The 19,384-nt window shown below is 37.1% G+C and overlaps 2 protein-coding genes across 13 annotated transcripts in view; both read right to left on the bottom strand.

Moving 5' to 3' along the window:
• The window catches only part of LOC125264079 (polyamine-modulated factor 1-binding protein 1-like), a 72,951-nt gene extending 58,689 nt beyond the window's left edge, over positions 1-14,262 (bottom strand). The window contains exons 1-5 of the mRNA XM_048183324.1: positions 14,083-14,262; positions 13,923-14,007; positions 11,888-11,898; positions 11,788-11,790; positions 6,311-6,478 (exon numbers count right to left, since the gene is read on the bottom strand). Of these exons, the coding sequence (XP_048039281.1) occupies positions 6,311-6,478; positions 11,788-11,790; positions 11,888-11,898; positions 13,923-14,007; positions 14,083-14,262 (447 nt within the window). The remainder of the gene's footprint in view (positions 1-6,310; positions 6,479-11,787; positions 11,791-11,887; positions 11,899-13,922; positions 14,008-14,082) is intronic.
• The window catches only part of LOC125265701 (trichohyalin), a 195,688-nt gene continuing 190,416 nt past the window's right edge, over positions 14,113-19,384 (bottom strand). For all 12 annotated transcript variants that reach the window (XM_048186072.1, XM_048186075.1, XM_048186079.1 and 9 more), the window contains 2 exons: positions 18,946-19,177; positions 14,113-14,250 (listed from right to left, as the gene is read on the bottom strand). In XM_048186072.1, coding sequence (XP_048042029.1) covers positions 18,968-19,177 — 210 coding nt within the window. In that variant the 3' untranslated portion in view covers positions 14,113-14,250; positions 18,946-18,967. The remainder of the gene's footprint in view (positions 14,251-18,945; positions 19,178-19,384) is intronic.

Below are 19,384 nucleotides of genomic sequence, written 5' to 3'. Positions count from 1 at the left end.
GTCTTATATTGTTAGAATCCCTGAATCAAGATGAACAAAATTAACAAAATCAAATTTTCAAGTATTTTGGATTTTTTGAAAAACCTACTTTTGCGATCTAGTCTAAAGGTGATGATACACGGGGCGACTTTTTGAGCAATGTTGCCGGGCAATGTTGCCGAGCAACGTTGCTTGGGCACTTTCCCACTGAGAATGAGCAACAAATATATATCTGGATACGTTAGATCGGTCGTGGGCAATTTTTTGAGATCCTCCAATCAGAATGTTAGCAGCCGATCACGTGACCGATTCGAAGATTTCAGAAAAAATTCAAACAAGATGGCGGCCTCTCAGCGGCAGTGGAGCGGAGAAAAGGAGTGTGAACTTTTATTTTTTTACGCTAGTAAGTTGTCATGGGTTAACCCAAAACAGGGAATTTACCTCATATATTGCTTAAAATACCAACAACTATCCGAAAGTAATGTGTGTATGCTGTAATGAAGCTATTGAATGATTTCAGTTAAATACTAAAAAGACGGGATTTTTCAACGTCTGTAGTAGCGTAGGCTGTAGGGCGTTTGACATTTGAATAGCTTTTGATGCGATCGACGCGGGTTCGAATCCGCCTTTTGCCGAACTCACTCTTCTCCCTTTTCCTGTCACAAATCAGATCGGAAAGGCATTTATTTTTAATAAAAATGAAGAAAATATTTGAAAAGTTGAAATAAAGTGCCTAACAAGTGTTCATAATAAAGTATTTATTGAGTTGGCAACATTGCTCAAAAAGTTGCCCCGTGTATCATCACCTTTAGGTTTTTGGCCTGATTGGAAACAAACCAGTGCAGCAAGATTCACTGGAGTCTGATTGTCAATAATTATCAAAAAAGTTGAAATTTCGATTTGTCCTAAAAATGCCATGCTTATCTATGAGGACATTGATATATCTCAAAAAACATGTCCACCGTCGGCCAATGAGGTTTAAGCAGTTATCAGACTAGGTTAACGGAGGCCAACCGGAACAAAACTCGCTGGGCCTGTTTGAAATTTGAAAGAAATCAGCCACCGGGGGGCACCTTCATGTTTTTCACGTGCATAAAAGATTGTGTATTGCGCAATTTTTTTCACACACGCCCATGACACTCCTCATTCTGAGCAACTTTACCACCACTGTCCATTGAATTGCTCATTAAATATTGGAGATTATTTCAAAGAACAACTTTGCTGAACTAGTCTTAGGTTTTTGGCTTAACCTTGATAACTTGATAGCTTTATAAACCATATATTTCCTGTATTGGCTGTAAATGGTCTTTCCATCTATGATCAAGATGGTTACAGGCTTGCTAATTAAAACATTATACCTTTTTATGCAAGTGTTTAAAGACCTTAAAGCACCTGAACCCCGATAATTGCTGCTCGCAGCTTATTATTATTATTATAATTCCATGGTTCAGATTGGTTGGCTTATAATGTACATTTTGAATGTAATTCCAAATATAAAGTTAATCTAACATGAGACAATGGAACTTTTGGAACAATGGAACAAAACAATGGAACAATGGAACAAAAATTTGTCATTCAGTTGCATTTAATGAAATATAGAGGGTTTAACCTAGTCAGCCTTGCAAGCCCATGCAATACTGAATAAATAAGGGGGAAAAATTTTATAAAAAAATATTATTATTATTATTATTATTATTATTAATAACATTTATTTGTACTCTTAATGCCAATTACATAAGTACATCATGATTATTGGGTTTTTTTTAACCACAAAATGACCAAAAAGACAACAATAAATAAATATTTTACTGTATAATACAATTCTTACTAGTATTAATTATTAATAATAGTAATAATGAAAAGTAGACAATATTCTGGACTACAGATTTCTGTATCACTATATTGTTGAAATGTTTTGAGACAGCTGAATGATGCTTTCGGAGAAGTAAATGCAAGCTGGCTCATATAATAGGACTTTTGAAAAATGAGCTGAAGACTCCAGTTACAGTATATCAGTAGCCGAATAAAATGTTTTGTTTTACACGGAGCAGGTCGTGGGCCGACATGTTCACATGACCAGCTATCTATCCCCAAATCTACTCACTTTATCTCTCTAACCCCTAGTTTTGGACATGTTCTCTCGCAGCATAAAAGAATCATGGCTCGCTAAGAATAGTGCATTTCTACAATAATGGCATTATTAACTAAAAGCTTTTGCGTGACACTGCATCCACACCTCTAGGTGTCAGTATAAGCCCAAGATGACATATGGGCCAAGGCAACATAAACAACAAATTACTGAGTGCACCTTGTTGAGTCCTTGGAGGGAGTTGACAGCAGTGTGCTGCATGGCGGCATTACAGCATGAATCAGTGCTAAACTCAGTGTAATTTTCTAAGTCCCTATTTCAGTCGCAAACTCATCACACAGACAACAGCCCATGGCTATTTCAGATGAGACTCCAACAGACAGACAGAGAGGGAGGGGAGACACACTTTTTATGGAGCTCTCTCTCTCTTTTCCACCACTGATTAATTTCGTACTACATCAGTTGGCCAGCAGTGTTATTAGCATAAAATTTCCATGGATCAGGCCCTGCAATAAAACCCTGTCATCAAGTCACTTGTCAAACACACAATTTCAAATCTCATTTAGTTTCTAATATCATTTTCATACCAGGCGGAGGGGTGCTGAGAGAGGTGGAGGGGAAGAACAGAGATGGGAATGTGTTATGTAAAGGATAAACGGAGTCATCGATCAAAATTAAAAGGGCTTCGCTTCATGATTAAAAATTCTACGGATCAGCATCAAGTGTTTATCAGGTGAAGCAGACAGCAGAGGTTGAGATGCTCGCTGTGGCGGCACTGAATCTTCTTGAGGACCTCAAGTGTTACACAGTCAGCGTTTGCTGTTACAACAATCTGCTATTATAATCTAATGCCACCATGAAAGAAAATACATTTTGACATTTTGTAAAGAAAATCAGTTTTGATTGCCAGTGCAAAATTTGACATTAAAGACATTAAAAGCCCATTCACATCAAGGATGATAACTATAATGATAACTATAAAGTTTTAATAATCGTTCTAAATCTGCGAGAGTTGTCCAACCCCAACTATAACGATAATGACACAGACAAACTACTTTGTTGGAATCACTTTCATAATGACTTTTCCAGACAAAAATAATCCACCCAGCTTTAAAGAGCACAAGCATTTAAACCGTGTTGGGGAAAGTTACTTTTAAACGTAACGCATTGTAAGATAGCGTTACTCCCTGAAAAAGTAACTGATTGTATTACTTAGTTACTTTTTATGGAAAGCAATATTATGTTATTTTTGCTGGACATGCTTTATTGTATTGTTTTTTTTTTTTTTTGTTTTTTATATATAAATCTTTCACAATAAAAGTGAAAAAGTAACTTGTGTTACTTATTTGAAAAAGTAATGCAGCAACTTTGTGTAAAAAAGGGGCATTTGTGGGCAAATGGTTAGAGAGTCAGAATGGTAACCCGAAGATTGTGGGTTTGATTCTCAATACTGGAAGGAAATGACTGAGATGCCCTTGAGCAAGGCACCCAACCCTCAATCGCTCCCCGGGTGCCACAGCAAAAATGGCTGCCCACTGCTCCGGTGTGTGTGTCCACAGTTTGCAGTGTGTGTGTGTGTGTGTTCACTACTCACTACTCCTAATGTGTGTGCACTAACTGGATGGATTAAATGCAGGGGACAAATTCAGAGTATGGGTTACCATACTTGGCCTTCACGTGTCACTTGTTTTCCCCCACCAAATGTAATAGTAAAGCGTTACTTTACTATAGAGCTTAGATCGGGCCCAACTAATCAAACCCGACCCTACCCGAGCCCGAGCACGTTGTGTCCGAGCCCGGCCCGGCCCGACACGTTCACTGTAATTATGAGCCTGAGTCAGATTTCAACCCTGACCATTTTTAATGTGGACCGTTATAACCAGGGGCGGCTCCCGGTTTTTTTTTTACGCAGGTGCTGGTGTGCTAGATCATTTAGGCTATAGGGGGGAGCTGCGCAGTTATATATTATATAAATAATATTAATAAATGAGCACAAATTGGCCACTCAATATTAAATATTCAATTATCATAATTATCATAAAGTTTTAATTTTATTAAATTGAACAAGCACAACATTCAGCATTCAATCAAATATTCTTAAAGATTAATTATTATTAATAATGTTACTTCAACATATTGTTATTTCAACATAATATGTGTGTGAGCAACAAGCAAGATGTGCATTTGTAAATTAGGTGACAAGCGTGTGTTACGCGTTTCAAATGGTGTAAGTGTGACCGTGGCCGCGCCGGCGCCTCCATGTCATTATTATATTGTCTGCTATATTGCTTTTTATGTATTAAATCCAGGCAATTGGTTGATGAAAAATGGATTAAAATTAAGATACAATTTATACTAAACAAAATTTACTTTAAAGAAAATCTTTCTTCAAAACAAAACTTAACAAACTTGAAACTAAATGTGCTTATTTAATGGCTAAAACACGTAGGCTACTACAGACTCTTTTTGTACAAACTGCAGCACATTCATTTAATTCTGAATTTTGCACATGTAAGTTGAAAGGCATTTGTTTGTGCATAGTAAAACATATCTGTAACATTTATCAAGTTCATAATTGTGCGTGCATTTATTAATTATTATCTTAATGAATAATACGACAAGGAAGAAGCATGTAAACTGCGTTGTTTGTTTATTCAGAAATCCATTTTTTTGCTGTCATAGGCGAGCAGCGTGCCGCATTTAATGCACGAGACAAAGCCAACAAATATGTTGTCACTCCCCACGACTAGTTTAAAATGTTTCCATACCTCCGATTTTCCTCCAAACTTGCTCAAAATTAATTCTCCTGTTTTAATTTTTTTCTTTGCTTCTTCAAGCTCCATGTTGCACTTAAGCTACTGAATAGTACAGCATGCACAGCAGGTGTGATGCGTCACGCGTGCGAGACTGCAAGTGCAAGTGGACGAGACGCTGCGCATGACACATGACGTGCTTTATCAAGGGCCTGGCCCGACCCGGCCCAAGGACGGTGGCGGGAAATATATGTCGAGTCCGGGCTCGGGCTCGGGCTCGGGCAGAGAATCTAAGCTCTACTTTACTAGTTACTTGAAAAAAGTAATCTGATTACGTAATTCGCAATACTTGTAACGCGTTACCTCCAACACTGGTGACAGACAACATCTGCAGTGCGTGCTTATAATAAACAGAACTTTAGTGAGCGTTGGTGTAGATGCTACAGTTATTCGCTGTAGTCATTATATAGTTATTCGTTCTTTGATGTGAACGGGCCTTAAGCTGTTGTAGTTTGAAGGATTTGAAATATTTAAAGCTCGAGGGTTTGAACATGAAGAATTTAAAACATAAATATTAATATTGTAACTTGTAGTGTAAATCAAAATTATTATTTATCAAACATTCATTATAATTAATCATACATAATTATAATTATTAATTATAATTTATAACAGTAATATATTTCTGACTTTATTTTTATAAGTTAGAGTTAAAACATAATAAATGAATTAAATTAAATAAATAAATTAGAAAATGTAAAAAATCCGAAATAAAACACTTACTAATAAAAGATCAAATATCATATCTATTTACTTGCATGTCATGTGACCACTAAACAACATCACAAACATGTAATAATAGTTCGTAACGTAACAAAACGAAAGAAATACAGAATTATTGATGTAGTTATGACCAATTCTGTAGGAAACTGCGACAAATAAAAAGCACACAACCTTCTAATAAAACCTCCACTAGCTCATAAAGTGGTTGCCAATACAACAGTCTTTCAGATACTGTAATAAAGTATGATAAACATTATTTTCATAACACACACAGACACTTAAAGCCAAGCTGAAGGCACAGCCACTAATTATGAAAAATAACACTGGTTGGTGAGAGTAGAGTGGGGGGGTGGGGGTTCATTTTAATAAGGACAGAGAATCAATGCAATTTAATCAATCTTCCCTAATTAAAAAAATCTATATTGTGAAACAATCAAGGTGCATAAACAAGATTAAAATAAATGAAGGAACTGTGCCATGAGCAAGTGAGGGCCTAATTAAAGGGAGTTAATTGGAATTCCATGCCTATGTGAGGTTTGTCGATGCAGCAGACAGGAAATATTACATGTGAGAGCGCTCACCGGAGACCTCACAAACACCCTTCAGCTAAACACACAGAAACAACACGACCAAACTCATGCTTACTCCATATTTTATTTCAGGTCTCAATACCCAGAATGGCCAATTTGTGATTTTTAGTGTTTACCTGTTTGTAAAGAGAGTCTGTCTCTCGCTGGAGCTGTGTCGTGTTGTGTTTGTTCTTCTCTATCACCTCCTCTCTCTGTTTCAGGATCTCCTGAACACTGTTCAACTCCTTCTGCAGGGCCACAACCTCCTCTCTCCTGGACGTGACCTCCTGCATCTGCTCTGCGAGCTAAACACACGCCACAGCCACACAATTACAAAATTAAATGTATGTTAATGGTCAAGTAATATGGGTTTTTGAAAGCCAGTGCCAGTGTCTAGAGGGCAGGATGACTCATCTTAGCCTAGTTGGAATCTCTGGATTCTGCTTTATGCATTTTCGGTCATGGTATTAGGGAAAAATCTGTAAATAAATATTACTAAATAATAAATATGGAACTACATGGTAAACTGTGTTAAATTTAGCTGAGATTCATTGGTATTATGATTATTGGTAGCAGATAATAAAGTTGTCACGTTAGGCACAGAGACAAACAGGTAAGGTCCATTTGCAGCTTTTAATGGGGTAATCCAAAACGTAATCCAGAACAGGCAGGGTCAAAATCCAAAGAACAGTCCATACAAAACATAGAAAACAGAACAGAGAAACCAGTGACCGTAAATGAAACCTCAATGACAAAAGCAGAAACAAACAGGGTATAAATAGACAGACACAAATGATCAAACACAAAACAGCTGAAAGCAATGACGGGATAATGAGTCCGGGAAGTGGTTTATGGGAAATGAAGTCCGGGTTGGAGTGCCCTCTGGTGGCTAAATAGGGCACTCCAACTTGTGATCATGACAAAAGTATAGCAAATCCATAATGTAACCATAATGCGTACACACACACACACACACACACACACACGCACACACACACACACACATGCACACACACAAAACTTTGGAATAAATAAGCTTTTTTTTTTTTTTGAAAGAAGTCTCTTATGATCACTAAGGCTACATTAATTTGATCAAAAATACAGTAAAAACAGTAATATTGTGAAATATTCAGACAATTTAAAAGAACCATTTTCTATCTTAGTATATTATAAAATGTAATTTATTCCTGTGATCAAAACTGAATTTTACTCCAGTCTTCTGTCACATGATCCTTCAGAAATCATTCCAGCTTCTAGATGTTTGGGTAAGTTTAAAAAAAATAAATAAATAAATAAAAAAAAATCTCTCTCTCTCTCTCTCTCTCTCTCTCTCTATATATATATATATATATATAAACTTGTATAAGTTTCCACAAATATTTTAAACAGTTTCCAGCATTCATAATAACATAATAATAAGAACCATTATTAATAATTGAGCACCAATAACAATTTATAAAAGCAGCAAATCAGCACATTAGAATGATTTCTGAAGGATCATGTGACACTTAAGCATGGAATAATGATGTTGAAAATTCAGCATTATCATCTCAGGAATAAATTATATTTTAAAATATATTAAATAAAAAACTTTTTTTTTAGATTGTAATAATATTTCACAAGATTACTGTTTTTATTGTATTTTTGATCAAATAAACCCTGCCTTTGTGAGCATAAGATACTTCTTTCAAAAACGTAAAAAAATAAAATAAAATAAATAATAATAATAATAAAAAAAGAGTACATACTTGTTCGAAAGTTTTGACTGGTAGTTAATATACATAGTATATAATAGTAGTATACAATATTTAGTATATATTACTCAGTGGAAAAGATCTAAGCAAGGTAAACTGTGTTAAATTAAGTTGAGATTACCTTTATTGACATCTGCTGGGGCCGGTTGCATAAACTGCTAAGACTAGTCTTACAAGTTAGTCATCACATTTTTTTTTCTTTAAGACTGTTCATAAATGTTTTCAGTCAAGTACATAAAAACGTAGAATGGTATAATTTGAAACCAAAAAGTAACACTGATTGCCAATGACTAATCACTAGTTGGTCATACTAGTACTTAAGACACAGTCTTAACATATTGGCTATGTTTATGCAACTGGGAGCTGATATAAGTATAATAAAGCCATATTTTTTTTATAAACAAATATGGCCAAAAAAAGCAGGAAGAGCACAGGAGCCTGAGGGAATTCAGCATGAAGCACGGCTGTGGCACAGAGACACGTAGAGCCGTGGATATATACGGCCTCTCAAATTCATCCCTCTTTCATTACATGCCTCTCTATAATCCTGCACCATCACCCCTATAGTACAAAGTTTTTTTTTTCTGAAGGAGTACTCTCTTTCTCTCTTTCTCTTTCTCTCTGTGTCTGTCTCTTCAGCCGTCTGCTTGGATTAAAATGACATCTCCCCTTGAGTCTTAGGAAATGCCACATGAAGCAGTTACTAACAAACCTTCATGCAAGAAGAGGGGGAGCGGATTGAGGTGTGGTGGGGGGTTGGATGTGCCCTTCAGCAAAAATGAATTTTCCAATTGCAGTTAGTTCTGCCATGAATAAATAAACAAATGAATAATTGAGAGGGCAACATAAATAAATAACATCACAAACATTTCACAGGCACTCATAAGTTCGGAAGATAACTGGGGCTGAATGCTAATGATAAAAACAGTACATGGAGCAGAATCCAATGCATTATTCACTGCTCGCTCGCTCTGAAAAAAGTCAAAATAAATTAATAAATATGAAAAAGAAAATCTCTCAAAGAACTCAAAACATCCAGTCAGCACCGAAGTGACAGGTTTGTCCCATTTATAACGTACAAGGACACTCTGCCAAACAAATAACTGACCAGTCTGAGATGTATAAATAAACCAGCACAGGCTTCTACTTCAATTGACAGGTTATGCAAAAGTTTGGCTCAGAGCGCACAGGGAAGCGGGAGACGAGCGGGCGTCGGGTCCATCTTTAGTGTGTGAGTGAGAGTGGATGGACTGGACGGCCCGTGTCCTTGATCCTACCCGCATTCGGCCCACGGAGGCCTTCACATGCAGACTTCTAATATAAGGCCACATTTGCACGGCTGGTCTTAAAGCCCAGGGCTGGGTTTCCCGAAACCTTCTTAACTCTACGTCGTTCTTAAATTATACCTTAAGCTGTATCTTAACACTAAACGTGTTTCCCGAAATGTTCTTAGTAAAGAATACCTTCTGTAAGTCATACTTTCGTAAGGTTGGTCTGGAGCACTCTTAGCTATACCTTATCACTGTTGACAGTCAATACGAATATAATTCTGCAATACACCCAGTGTTCGATTAGGATTATGGCAAAGAATAAAATCCAAAAAATTCACTGCTAAATTCAAATGTGCTTTAGCGCTGATCCAGAATCACAACTATTTGGTGTTTTTAACCTCATCGCGCTTTATTTTAGGTTTCAGACATTTAAATACACATTTGAATTAAAGGTGCCCTAGATTATGTTTTTAAAAGATGTAATATAAGTCTAAGGTGTCCCCTGAATGTGTCTGTGAAGTTTCAGCTCAAAATACCCCATAGATTTGTTTTTATTCATTTTTTTAACTGCCTATTTTGGGGCATCATTATAAATGCGCCGATATGCTGTGGCCCCTTTAAATCCCGTGCTCTCCGCCCCAGAGCTCGCGCTTGCCTTAAACAGTGCCTTAACAAAGTTTACACAGCTAATATAACCCTCAAAATGAATCTTTACAAAGTGTTCGTCATGCATGCGGCATGCATGCGTCGGATTATGTGAGTATTGTATACTGTTATATTGTTTACATTGATTCTGAATGAGTTTGAGGCTATGCTGCGTGGTTAAAGCAAACATTACACACTGTTGGAGAGATTTATAAAGAATGAAGTTGTGTTTATGCATTATACAGACTGCAAGTGTTTAAAAATGAAAATAGCGACGGCTCTTGTCTCCGTGAATACAGTAATAAACGATGGTAACTTTAACCACATTTAACAGTACATTAGCAACATGCTAACGAAACATTTAGAAAGACAATTTACAAATATCACTAAAAATATCATGATATCATGGATCATGCAGTTATTATTGCTCCATCTGCCATTTTTTGCTGTTGTTCTTGCTTGTACCTACTGATGTCAGCTATCACATCCAACGTTCTGCCCTTGTCTATGCCTTTCATAATGATAATGTTGGGAACGTGGGTGCATATGCAAATTTGGGGGCGTAACCCCGACTATTCTAACAGTCGGTGTTATGTTGAGATTCGTCTTTTAAAACAAATGAGATTTAAATAAGAAGGAGGAAACAATGGATTTGAAACTAGTATGTCATTTCAGACTGAACTCTTTTATTTAATATGCCAAGATAAATTCATTTTTCATTCGAGGGCACCTTTAAGTAGGCTACTGCATAAAAAAGACATTTATAGTTTGTTATTCCATACACTGATGTCTATGGAAGCTGCAACAATAACCCTTTCAATTATAATTTGACGAAGTGTTTTATTCATATCAGATACACATTGTTTATGAAACAATAAAGTTTACTCTATTCTTCTCCCAGTTCACCGGCCACATACTTTTATGTATTTCGGGGAAGATTTCGTATATCCGACAGCTCTAACTGCCATGAAATCTCATCGCGCAACAAAACACATTCCACATATTTTACAATCGGAATATATCATAAAATTCATGATATAGTTAACAAGTTTGTGAATATTTAAAAAAAAAAAAAAAAAAAAAACGATATAAACGCGATACCTACCTGTCTGTCAGCTGCATGACGCGTCTCCAAGGAATTAAAACTTTGTTCTAAATAACCGTCGCCTTAAACTCACGCTGATGAGGGCTCTGCGCCCCCAGAATATAGATAGATTACAATATAGATTTAGTTTGCAATTTGGATTACTTTTATAACATCCCATGAGTCCTGATAAATACAATTTCTACTTCTGAAGTGCTTCTTTTTATTAAGAACACTGAATTCTCAAATAATGCAGTGAAGCAGCCCCTGTATAGAGTGAATTATCGATTCTCGAACCATCGATATCAACCAATTCAGCACCGCCGCCATGGACAGCACCTGGTAACGTCGCACTTAAGAAGATATACCTTAAGCAACCTCATAAGGTATAGTTCGGGGAACACGCCTAGAAACGGTACATCTTCAGTTAAGGTCTACCTTTAGAGTCTTCGTAGCGCGCTCGGAGACAACGTTATCGGGAAACCCAGCCCTGATTTTTTTGACAACCAGCTTGCATCTTCTTTTAAAAGTGATCCATATCTAATATCTGCATTTACACTAACACTTGGCGAAACAACCCAAGGTAGATGTAATGACCCAGAAAAGCTTAGGCCGAAGAGGAAGTAAAAACGGCACGATTTGCAATGGACTCAGACAGATAATACCATCTTTAAAGGTCAGAAAATATTGGGTTGAGCCTTTGTCCCCCATTGCGCCATTTTCAATGACGTATGACTCTTATTGACAGGGGAATATTCAATCTGTCTGCTTACATGGCAGACGCAAGTGCACATATGCAATTCATATCAGATTTGTCATAATGTCATAATCCATATGCTTTGTGGGTTTGTGGGTCATACCATCTGTGCAACATGGGAGGAAAAAAATGAAATTGGGTCACATGAACCATGTAATGTAAATGCGGCCTAACAGTAGTTAAGACTTAGTTAGATTTTTTACCTGAATTCCAACTAAAGAAATAAAATAAACTTAAAGGATTAGTTCACTTTCAAATAAAATTTTCCTGATAATTTACTCACCCCCATGTCATCCAGGATGTTCATGTCCTTCTTTCTTCAGTCGAAAAGAAATTAAGGTTTTTGATGAAAACATTCCAGGATTATTCTCCTTATAATGGACTTCAATGGCCTCCAAACGGTTGAAGGTCAAAATGACAGTTTCAGTGCAGCTTTAAAGGGCTTTAAATGATACCAGACGAGGAATAAGGGTCTTATCTAGTGAAACTATCAGTCATTTTCGAAAAAAATTTAAATGTATATGCTTTATATAAACAAACTTACAGAACGAACGCAGTGCCAGTTCCATTTTTTTCTGTAAGCTTTTTGAAGAATACGAAAATGTGGTTTTAGCGGAGGCACTTGGAAGGTGATCATTTGTTTATATAAAGCATACACATTTACATTTTTTTTGAAAACGACTGATGGCTTCGCTAGATAAGACCCTTATTCCTCGTCTGGTATTGTTTAAATCCCTTTGAAGCTGCACTGAAACTGTAATTTTGACCTTCAACCGTCTGGAGGTCATTGAAGTCCATTATAAGGAGAATAATCCTGGAATGTTTTCATCAAAAACCTTAATTTCTTTTCGACTGAAGAAAGAAGGACATGAACATCTTGGATGACATGGGGGTGAGTAAATTATCAGGAAAATGTTATTTGAAAGTGAACTAATCCTTTAAAATCTTTAAGTTGAGTTTACTCTAATGATTGACTAAACCAACACTAAAATATAAATGAATTTAACTCAATGTATATGAGTTTATAGTACTCATACTTATTGGTTTTAAAACCTAAATGGTTTACGGCAATTGGTTTCCTCAAATGGTTTGAGTTACCATAAATTATCGGGTTTTACAGTGCAATATTCTTAAAATTCAGTGTGACCGACCAGGTTTACTTACTGTAAAAATTATTTTTTCAAAGTTGTAAATAAAAAAAAGATTACTGGAGGACTTTTTACAAGAAAAAAATATTTCAGTCTTATAGTCGTTTAATTCAATGTATTACTTGCCATTTGAAATGTACTAGCAATTTCTGAGTGAAAATAGTTTAAAAGTAAAGTACACCATTGTTTTTAAAAGTGATATACATATAAACACATGCTCAGTTTTCTCTGATCAGTGTGTGAATTAGGGTTGGGCCGATAGATGATGCCTGACAGACTTCACAATGTTGAGGAGCGTGTCCAATGGCGTGGAGCAGAGCGAACGTTTTTAATTCATTCCAATGGATGCTAAAAACGTTCAAACATGAACGTAAACATTAAAGTAAATGGGGTCAGTCAGTCAAACATGTATCTTGAGCAGCAAATCAGCATATTAGAATGATTTCAGAAGGATCATGTGACACTGAAGACTGGGGTACTGATCAGCTTTACCATCAATTACATTTTAAAATATATTAAAAAGAAAACAGTTCTTTTAAATGGTAATAATATTTCAAAATTTTACAGTTTTCACTGTATTTTACTGTTTATACATGCAACTTTGGTGTCCCACTTTAAATTAGGTGGCCTTAACTACTATGTACTTACATTTAAATTGATCATTTGATACAATGCACTTATTAAGTACGTGCATGTTTTTACATTGTACTTATATTTTTAAAAATACCTGCATGTAATTACATTTATATTTACACCGTTGACCCATCCCTTACACTTTAACCCACCCTTAAACCTACCCATACCACCAAACCTGCCGCTAACTTTACCCGTATCCCACTTCAATAGCAGCAAATGTGTTTTGCAATACACAATAAGTGCACTGTATTTATTTTTTGATGCAAGTATAGTAGTTAAGGCCACCTAATACATAGTGGGGCCGAAACTTTCAAAAACACTAAAAAGTCATACTGACCCCAAACTCTTGTAAAATAGTGTAGGTGACTATATTTTTAATGTGCGTACATAAAAGATACCTTTAAAAAAACGGAGAAAAAGTGAGCGGACCAAATGATTGACAGGTTTTTCTCACCTCCTCTTCGTGTAGCAGTCAGACTCTCCTGAGCAGCCCGCAGGTCTGCCGTCAGTCTCAGAATCGTCTCATCTCTGTTGGACACCTACCACACAGACAGGTTTTATTCTACAGGAGCCTTTCAAGACACTGTTTTACCAAAGTATGTGGTGCTTTGTACCTCGTCCTGCTCTGCTCTTTGTTGCTCTGTGAGCCGCTTGTATTCTTTCTCCTGATGCTGGATGTCACAGTTCAGCTCAGATATTCTGGAGGCCAGAAGATTCCTCTGCTGCTCTGCTTCATGTAGCTCGCACTGCAGCCTAGAGACCGTGGACTCCTGTTCAACCAGCTGTTTGCGCATAGGAATAGAGATGCAAGATATCTTATTGTCGGTCAGGTTGCATCATACCGCTCAGTGGATGTGTTTATGTGCAGATCATGGAGGCTGGAGAGGGTGTAGCAGGTAGTGTATTGATGCTCATCAGTCTTAAGCTCTCTCTGATCTCTCTCTGATCTAGACCTGCTCGTGGCTTTATTTACACAACACATTATACGGCACTTGTTTATTCCAATTGAGCAGCAGACTACTGGATAAACAGTCGATAAAACTAGTGCAAAGTAAAACATATAAAAGTAAAAAAGGCAGGTTTGTGGCAACAAGTACTGAAGATTTTCTGAATAACTTCTAAGCACCTTCTCTTTTAGAAAACAGTCCACACCAGCTGCTGCCTCAGACGTCACATCCGGTGTTGGTGGTAACACATTAACACAAGTTATGTAATTAGACTACTTGTGTAGTGAGTAAAGTAATGCATTACTTTTACATTTACAGCACGATATCTGAGTTACTTTCTCAAATAAGTAATGCAAGTTACTTTGTTTTCCCATGTAATGACTGACAGCTCTCCTGTCCGTATGGTGAGAGAAATCGTGAGTAAGTGCAGAGGTGTTGTGTGCGCTGTGTAAACATGATGGTTATTGTAGTTCTAGACCAGTGGTTCCCAAAAGGACCCTCAGCACTGCACATTTGTATGTTGCTCTTATCTGACACACCTACTTCAGGTCTTGCAGTCTCTACTAATGAGCTGATGAGTTAAATCAGGTGAGTTAGATGAGAGAGACATCCAAAATGTGCAGTCCAGGACAGGTTTGGGAACCATTGTTCAGGTTTGTGATATCGATGCCTTTGTACTCATCATGCTGCAAAACAAATTTACCTGCGGGTATTAATAAAGTAACCTAACCTAACCTAACCTAACCTAAATGGAAGCACACATTTACTCATCTCATTTGCACAAAAACACATTCAGTATTCCTCAAAATGAATAAAAACAGTGCAAACTATGCAAACCTGCAACAATTAAATATGTTAACACAAATATACTTTATTTAATCTCATTTTATTAACCAATGTCTTTGCTGCTGACCTTCGATGACCCAATTCAACCATACTAATAAACAAAAATGACTTAAAGGGTTAGTTCACCGAAAAATAAAAATTCTGTCATTAATTACTCACCCTCATGTCGTTCCAAGTCCGTAAGACCTTCGTTCATCTTCAGAACACAAATTAAGATATTTTTGTTGAAATCTGTGAGCTTACGGGCCTCCAATAGACTGCAACATTATTACCACTTTCAAGGCCCAGAAAGGTAGTAAAGACCACGTGACTGCAGTGGTTCAACCTTAATTTTACGAAGCGAAGAGAATAAATTTTGTGTCGCAAAAACACACACAAAAATAACGACTTTATTCAACAATTTTTTCTCTTCCCTGTCAGTCTCCTACACTGTTGAACTTCCGGGTTCTGCGTCAGAATGCTGGCTCAGTATTGGCCAACACTGTACACGATGCTTGGGTGTGATGCTGACTCAGGAGCTGGCCAATAACGAGCCGGCATTCTGACGTAGAACGCGGAAGCGCTGCACTGTGTTTACGACGTCAACAGCATAAGAGACTGACAGGGAAGAGAAAAAATTGTTGAATCGTTATAATTGTTTGTTTTTTGTGCACAAAAGTATTCTCGTCACTTCATAACTTTAAGGTTGAACCACTTTAGTCACATGGACTATTTTAACAATGCCTTTACTAACTTTCTGGGCCTTGAATGTGGTAATAACTTTGCAGTCTATCAGAGCTCAGAAAGCTCTCAGATTTCATCAAAAACATCTTAATTTGTGTTCCGAAGATAAACAAAGATCTTACAGGTTTGGAACGATATGAGAGTGATTAATTAATGACAGAATTTTTGTTTTTGGGTGAACTAACCCTTTAAACATTACATTTGTATTTGTTTCTTCTTTTTTTTTTGTTTCTTAGTTTTTATTGTAAGTAAGAGTGTTGAACTTTCTTCTCCTGTGTCCAATTCTTCTTTAATCCAGAATGGCATAAAGTTTGAGCTGCGCCCTCTACTGTACAGGTGTGAATTTGCATTCCCTTCAGCCTGAGGCTTATTAATTTCACTTTTGGTGTGAAAGGGCCTTTATATTTGCAAAAAATAGAACTTATTTATGTTATTAAAAAACAAACAAGCAAGCAAAAGTAATGCAGGATAAAAAGTAATGCAAAAGTAATGGAATGCAATTAGTTAATTTTTTAGGGAGTTACTTTTTTTTGTCTTACACAAACGCATCGATTCACTTCAGAAGGCCTTTAAAACCCCCCTGGAGTCGTATGGATTAATTTTTTTATGGATGGGTGCATTTTTTATTTTTTTTTTGTCTTCAAAATTTGATAATGAAAATTCACCAAAATGGTAAGTAAATCATGGAATAACTTTCATTTTTGGGTGAACTATCCCTTTAAGAATTCTGCTTCCTGGTTCAAAGCTTCCAGTTTGTCCTCATGCTGACCAGGCTAAAAGACCCTGAACAGACATCAGTTAAAAACAGCAGGGTTCAAAACAAACAAAACAAAGAAGGGAAAAAAAAATCATCTTCCATTTCTATATGAGGATAGTACTGGAATATGATGTTCCATTCTTTCTGTCCTCCATGCATTCTGGATGCAGGGCAAATTGACGATTTAAGGAAATGGTCCAATTTTTTAGGGAGCGAGCAACAGCCTTTCTCACATTAAATGGCAAATTGGGCTCAAACCACTTTGTCTGTTATTATTGGAAATGATTGTGGATTACACATAATTATCTGCTAAAGTGCCATTCCCCCCTTTATTCCAAACAGAATGATCCAACTTCAAATAAAATATGATTTTAGTGCATTTCTGTGAGTGGATGCAGGATATAAAGCAGAGGATAGGTCGTCTAATCATATTGCCTACGGTAATCATAAAGGAAGACACAACACAAATTCAAGCAGCAGGGGTCCTCTGAGCATTTTGTAAGGATTTGTGGTGAGTCAGTTGTAAGGGTTGGTATTTGGGGTCATGTGAAGGTTATAAGCTTGAGTAACAGGTGAATTCCTCAAGTTTAACTATTGCATAAGGACAGCAGAATGCTTAAAGTCATGATGTAAGAGAAGCAGCAACAGATCTTTTCTTTCATACATCTGAGTGAAACAGATTATCGGAAAAAACAAACAAAGGTAGTTCTATTTGTCAGTTTTTGATTGGATGGAGGCAGATCTGAATGCGAACATGCTGCCAATTGTAAGAAAGGGGCGGGGTTTAAGCTGACTTGATGATTGGATAAGTCTGGAATATGTCAACAGTAGTGTTGTCAAAAGTCGTTGCATTATCGTCACATTGTTTACATTTATAATATAGATACCAGCATTTCCCTCATTGCATTTTGAGCGCTATTGATCAACACTTCAAAAACATGTTGTAAATAGACATCTTTGACGCTCTTCACCGAGCGCTTACACAGATACACACAGGAGCGTTTGAAAGCAGGCGTCAATCAGCGGATCCCTAAGATATCCGCTGATTGACGCCTGCTTTCAAACACTCCTGTGTGTATCTGTGTAAGCGCTCGGTGAAGAGTGTCAAAGATGTCTATTTTTGAAGCGTTGATCATTGAAGCCAATCACAGACATTTCTGTTGAGCACGTGAACACAATGGCCACACTCCTGTGTGTATCTGTGTAAGCGCTCGGTGAAGAGTGTCAAAGATGTCTATTTTTGAAGCGTTGATCATTGAAGCCAATCACAGACATTTCTGTTGAGCACGTGAACACAATGGCCAATCAGAGGTGTTTACGAATCCGCTCAATAGAGCACAAAATGCTACGGGAAATGCTGGTATTGTCACATTTTTTAAATTTCAGTTGGTACCGAAGTCGGTACTTTTGACAACGCTTGTCAGCAGAGAGAAGTTCCATCATTTAACTGGAAGATCCAATTATGGCATTTCGATTAAAAATTATGAAAAAAAAATCAAAATCAAAAATCAAACATGCATGGATGAATTGTTGACAATAAGATTAATAACATGCATTTAGAAAAAGGAGCTGAAAAAGCTCATTTCCTTTGCTGGTCTGCTGATTGGACACTGATGTGAAGCTGTGCTTAATTGGTCCCCAGTGTGCTGATGTGTGAATGAGGAGAGGTCATGGGGCCACAGTCAGGCGACCTGTTGACCTCTAGCCATCCACTCGCCACTGTTCTTCCTCATTTATTTCCTTCAGTCTTTTCTCTGGTCTCTATCACAGCTATTCAACTCCCCCATCCATAGCTTTACATTTATAAGTCTCACTCCTCTTCTACATTTTCCTCTATACATTTTGTATTTTGAGTAGATTGTAAAGAGTTAACAGGTTAAAGCATGCATTTTAATTAAATGTTTAATGCCTTATTAAAAATGAAAGTTTTGTGAAAAATGATAAAAAAATGCTGGAGCTGGCTGGCAACTTTTTTCAAAAACGCTGTCAGGGAAAGAGTTAATGCATTTGCTGACTTTATAACTGCTTCATTCTGTTTGTATGATTTCAAACTGATCACACTATTCACACACGCATACTAAAGTCCTTCCGTTTAATATGTGAATTGACTGACTGTTTTTGAAGGTGTGAATTTTGACCTTTGACTTTGATTCTTTAATTCTACTCTCTGCTTTTTCCCTAGTGTTTCGTATCCCTGCCCTCACCGCTATGTGTAGTTTGTCCACATCATCCTGCAGGCTGCAGTTCTTCTCCTGCTGTAGTTTCAGGCTGCTGACGGCCCGGTCTCGGCTGTCCTGGGCCTGCTGGAGCTGTGTGTGTGCGTGCCGGAGGCTCTCTGAGATGGAGTACCATCGCTCTTTCCATTCCTTCAGCTCTTTTCTCCTTCTGGTCAAATCCTCTCTGCAGCTCTGCTGTCTGCTCTTCCTGATGCCTGACCTACACACACATGTACAGGAAGCTTTATACATGGATGCACAGGGGCACAAATTGTATTTGGAAAATGTAGCAAAATGCATGAAAGTCATTGGACTAGACACAGAAATATCAAACTAAGTACCAGTTACTTTATATCTCACAATTCTGACTTTTTTTCTCAGAATTGCGAGATATAAACTCGCAACTGCGTCTTATAAAGTGACCAAA

The sequence above is a fragment of the Megalobrama amblycephala genome, linkage group LG3 (assembly GCF_018812025.1).
Source record: "Megalobrama amblycephala isolate DHTTF-2021 linkage group LG3, ASM1881202v1, whole genome shotgun sequence".
NCBI classification, from domain to species: Eukaryota; Metazoa; Chordata; class Actinopteri; order Cypriniformes; family Xenocyprididae; genus Megalobrama; species Megalobrama amblycephala.
Note: the sequence above shows the minus strand (reverse complement) of the source record. Positions and strands in the feature narration are given on the sequence as shown.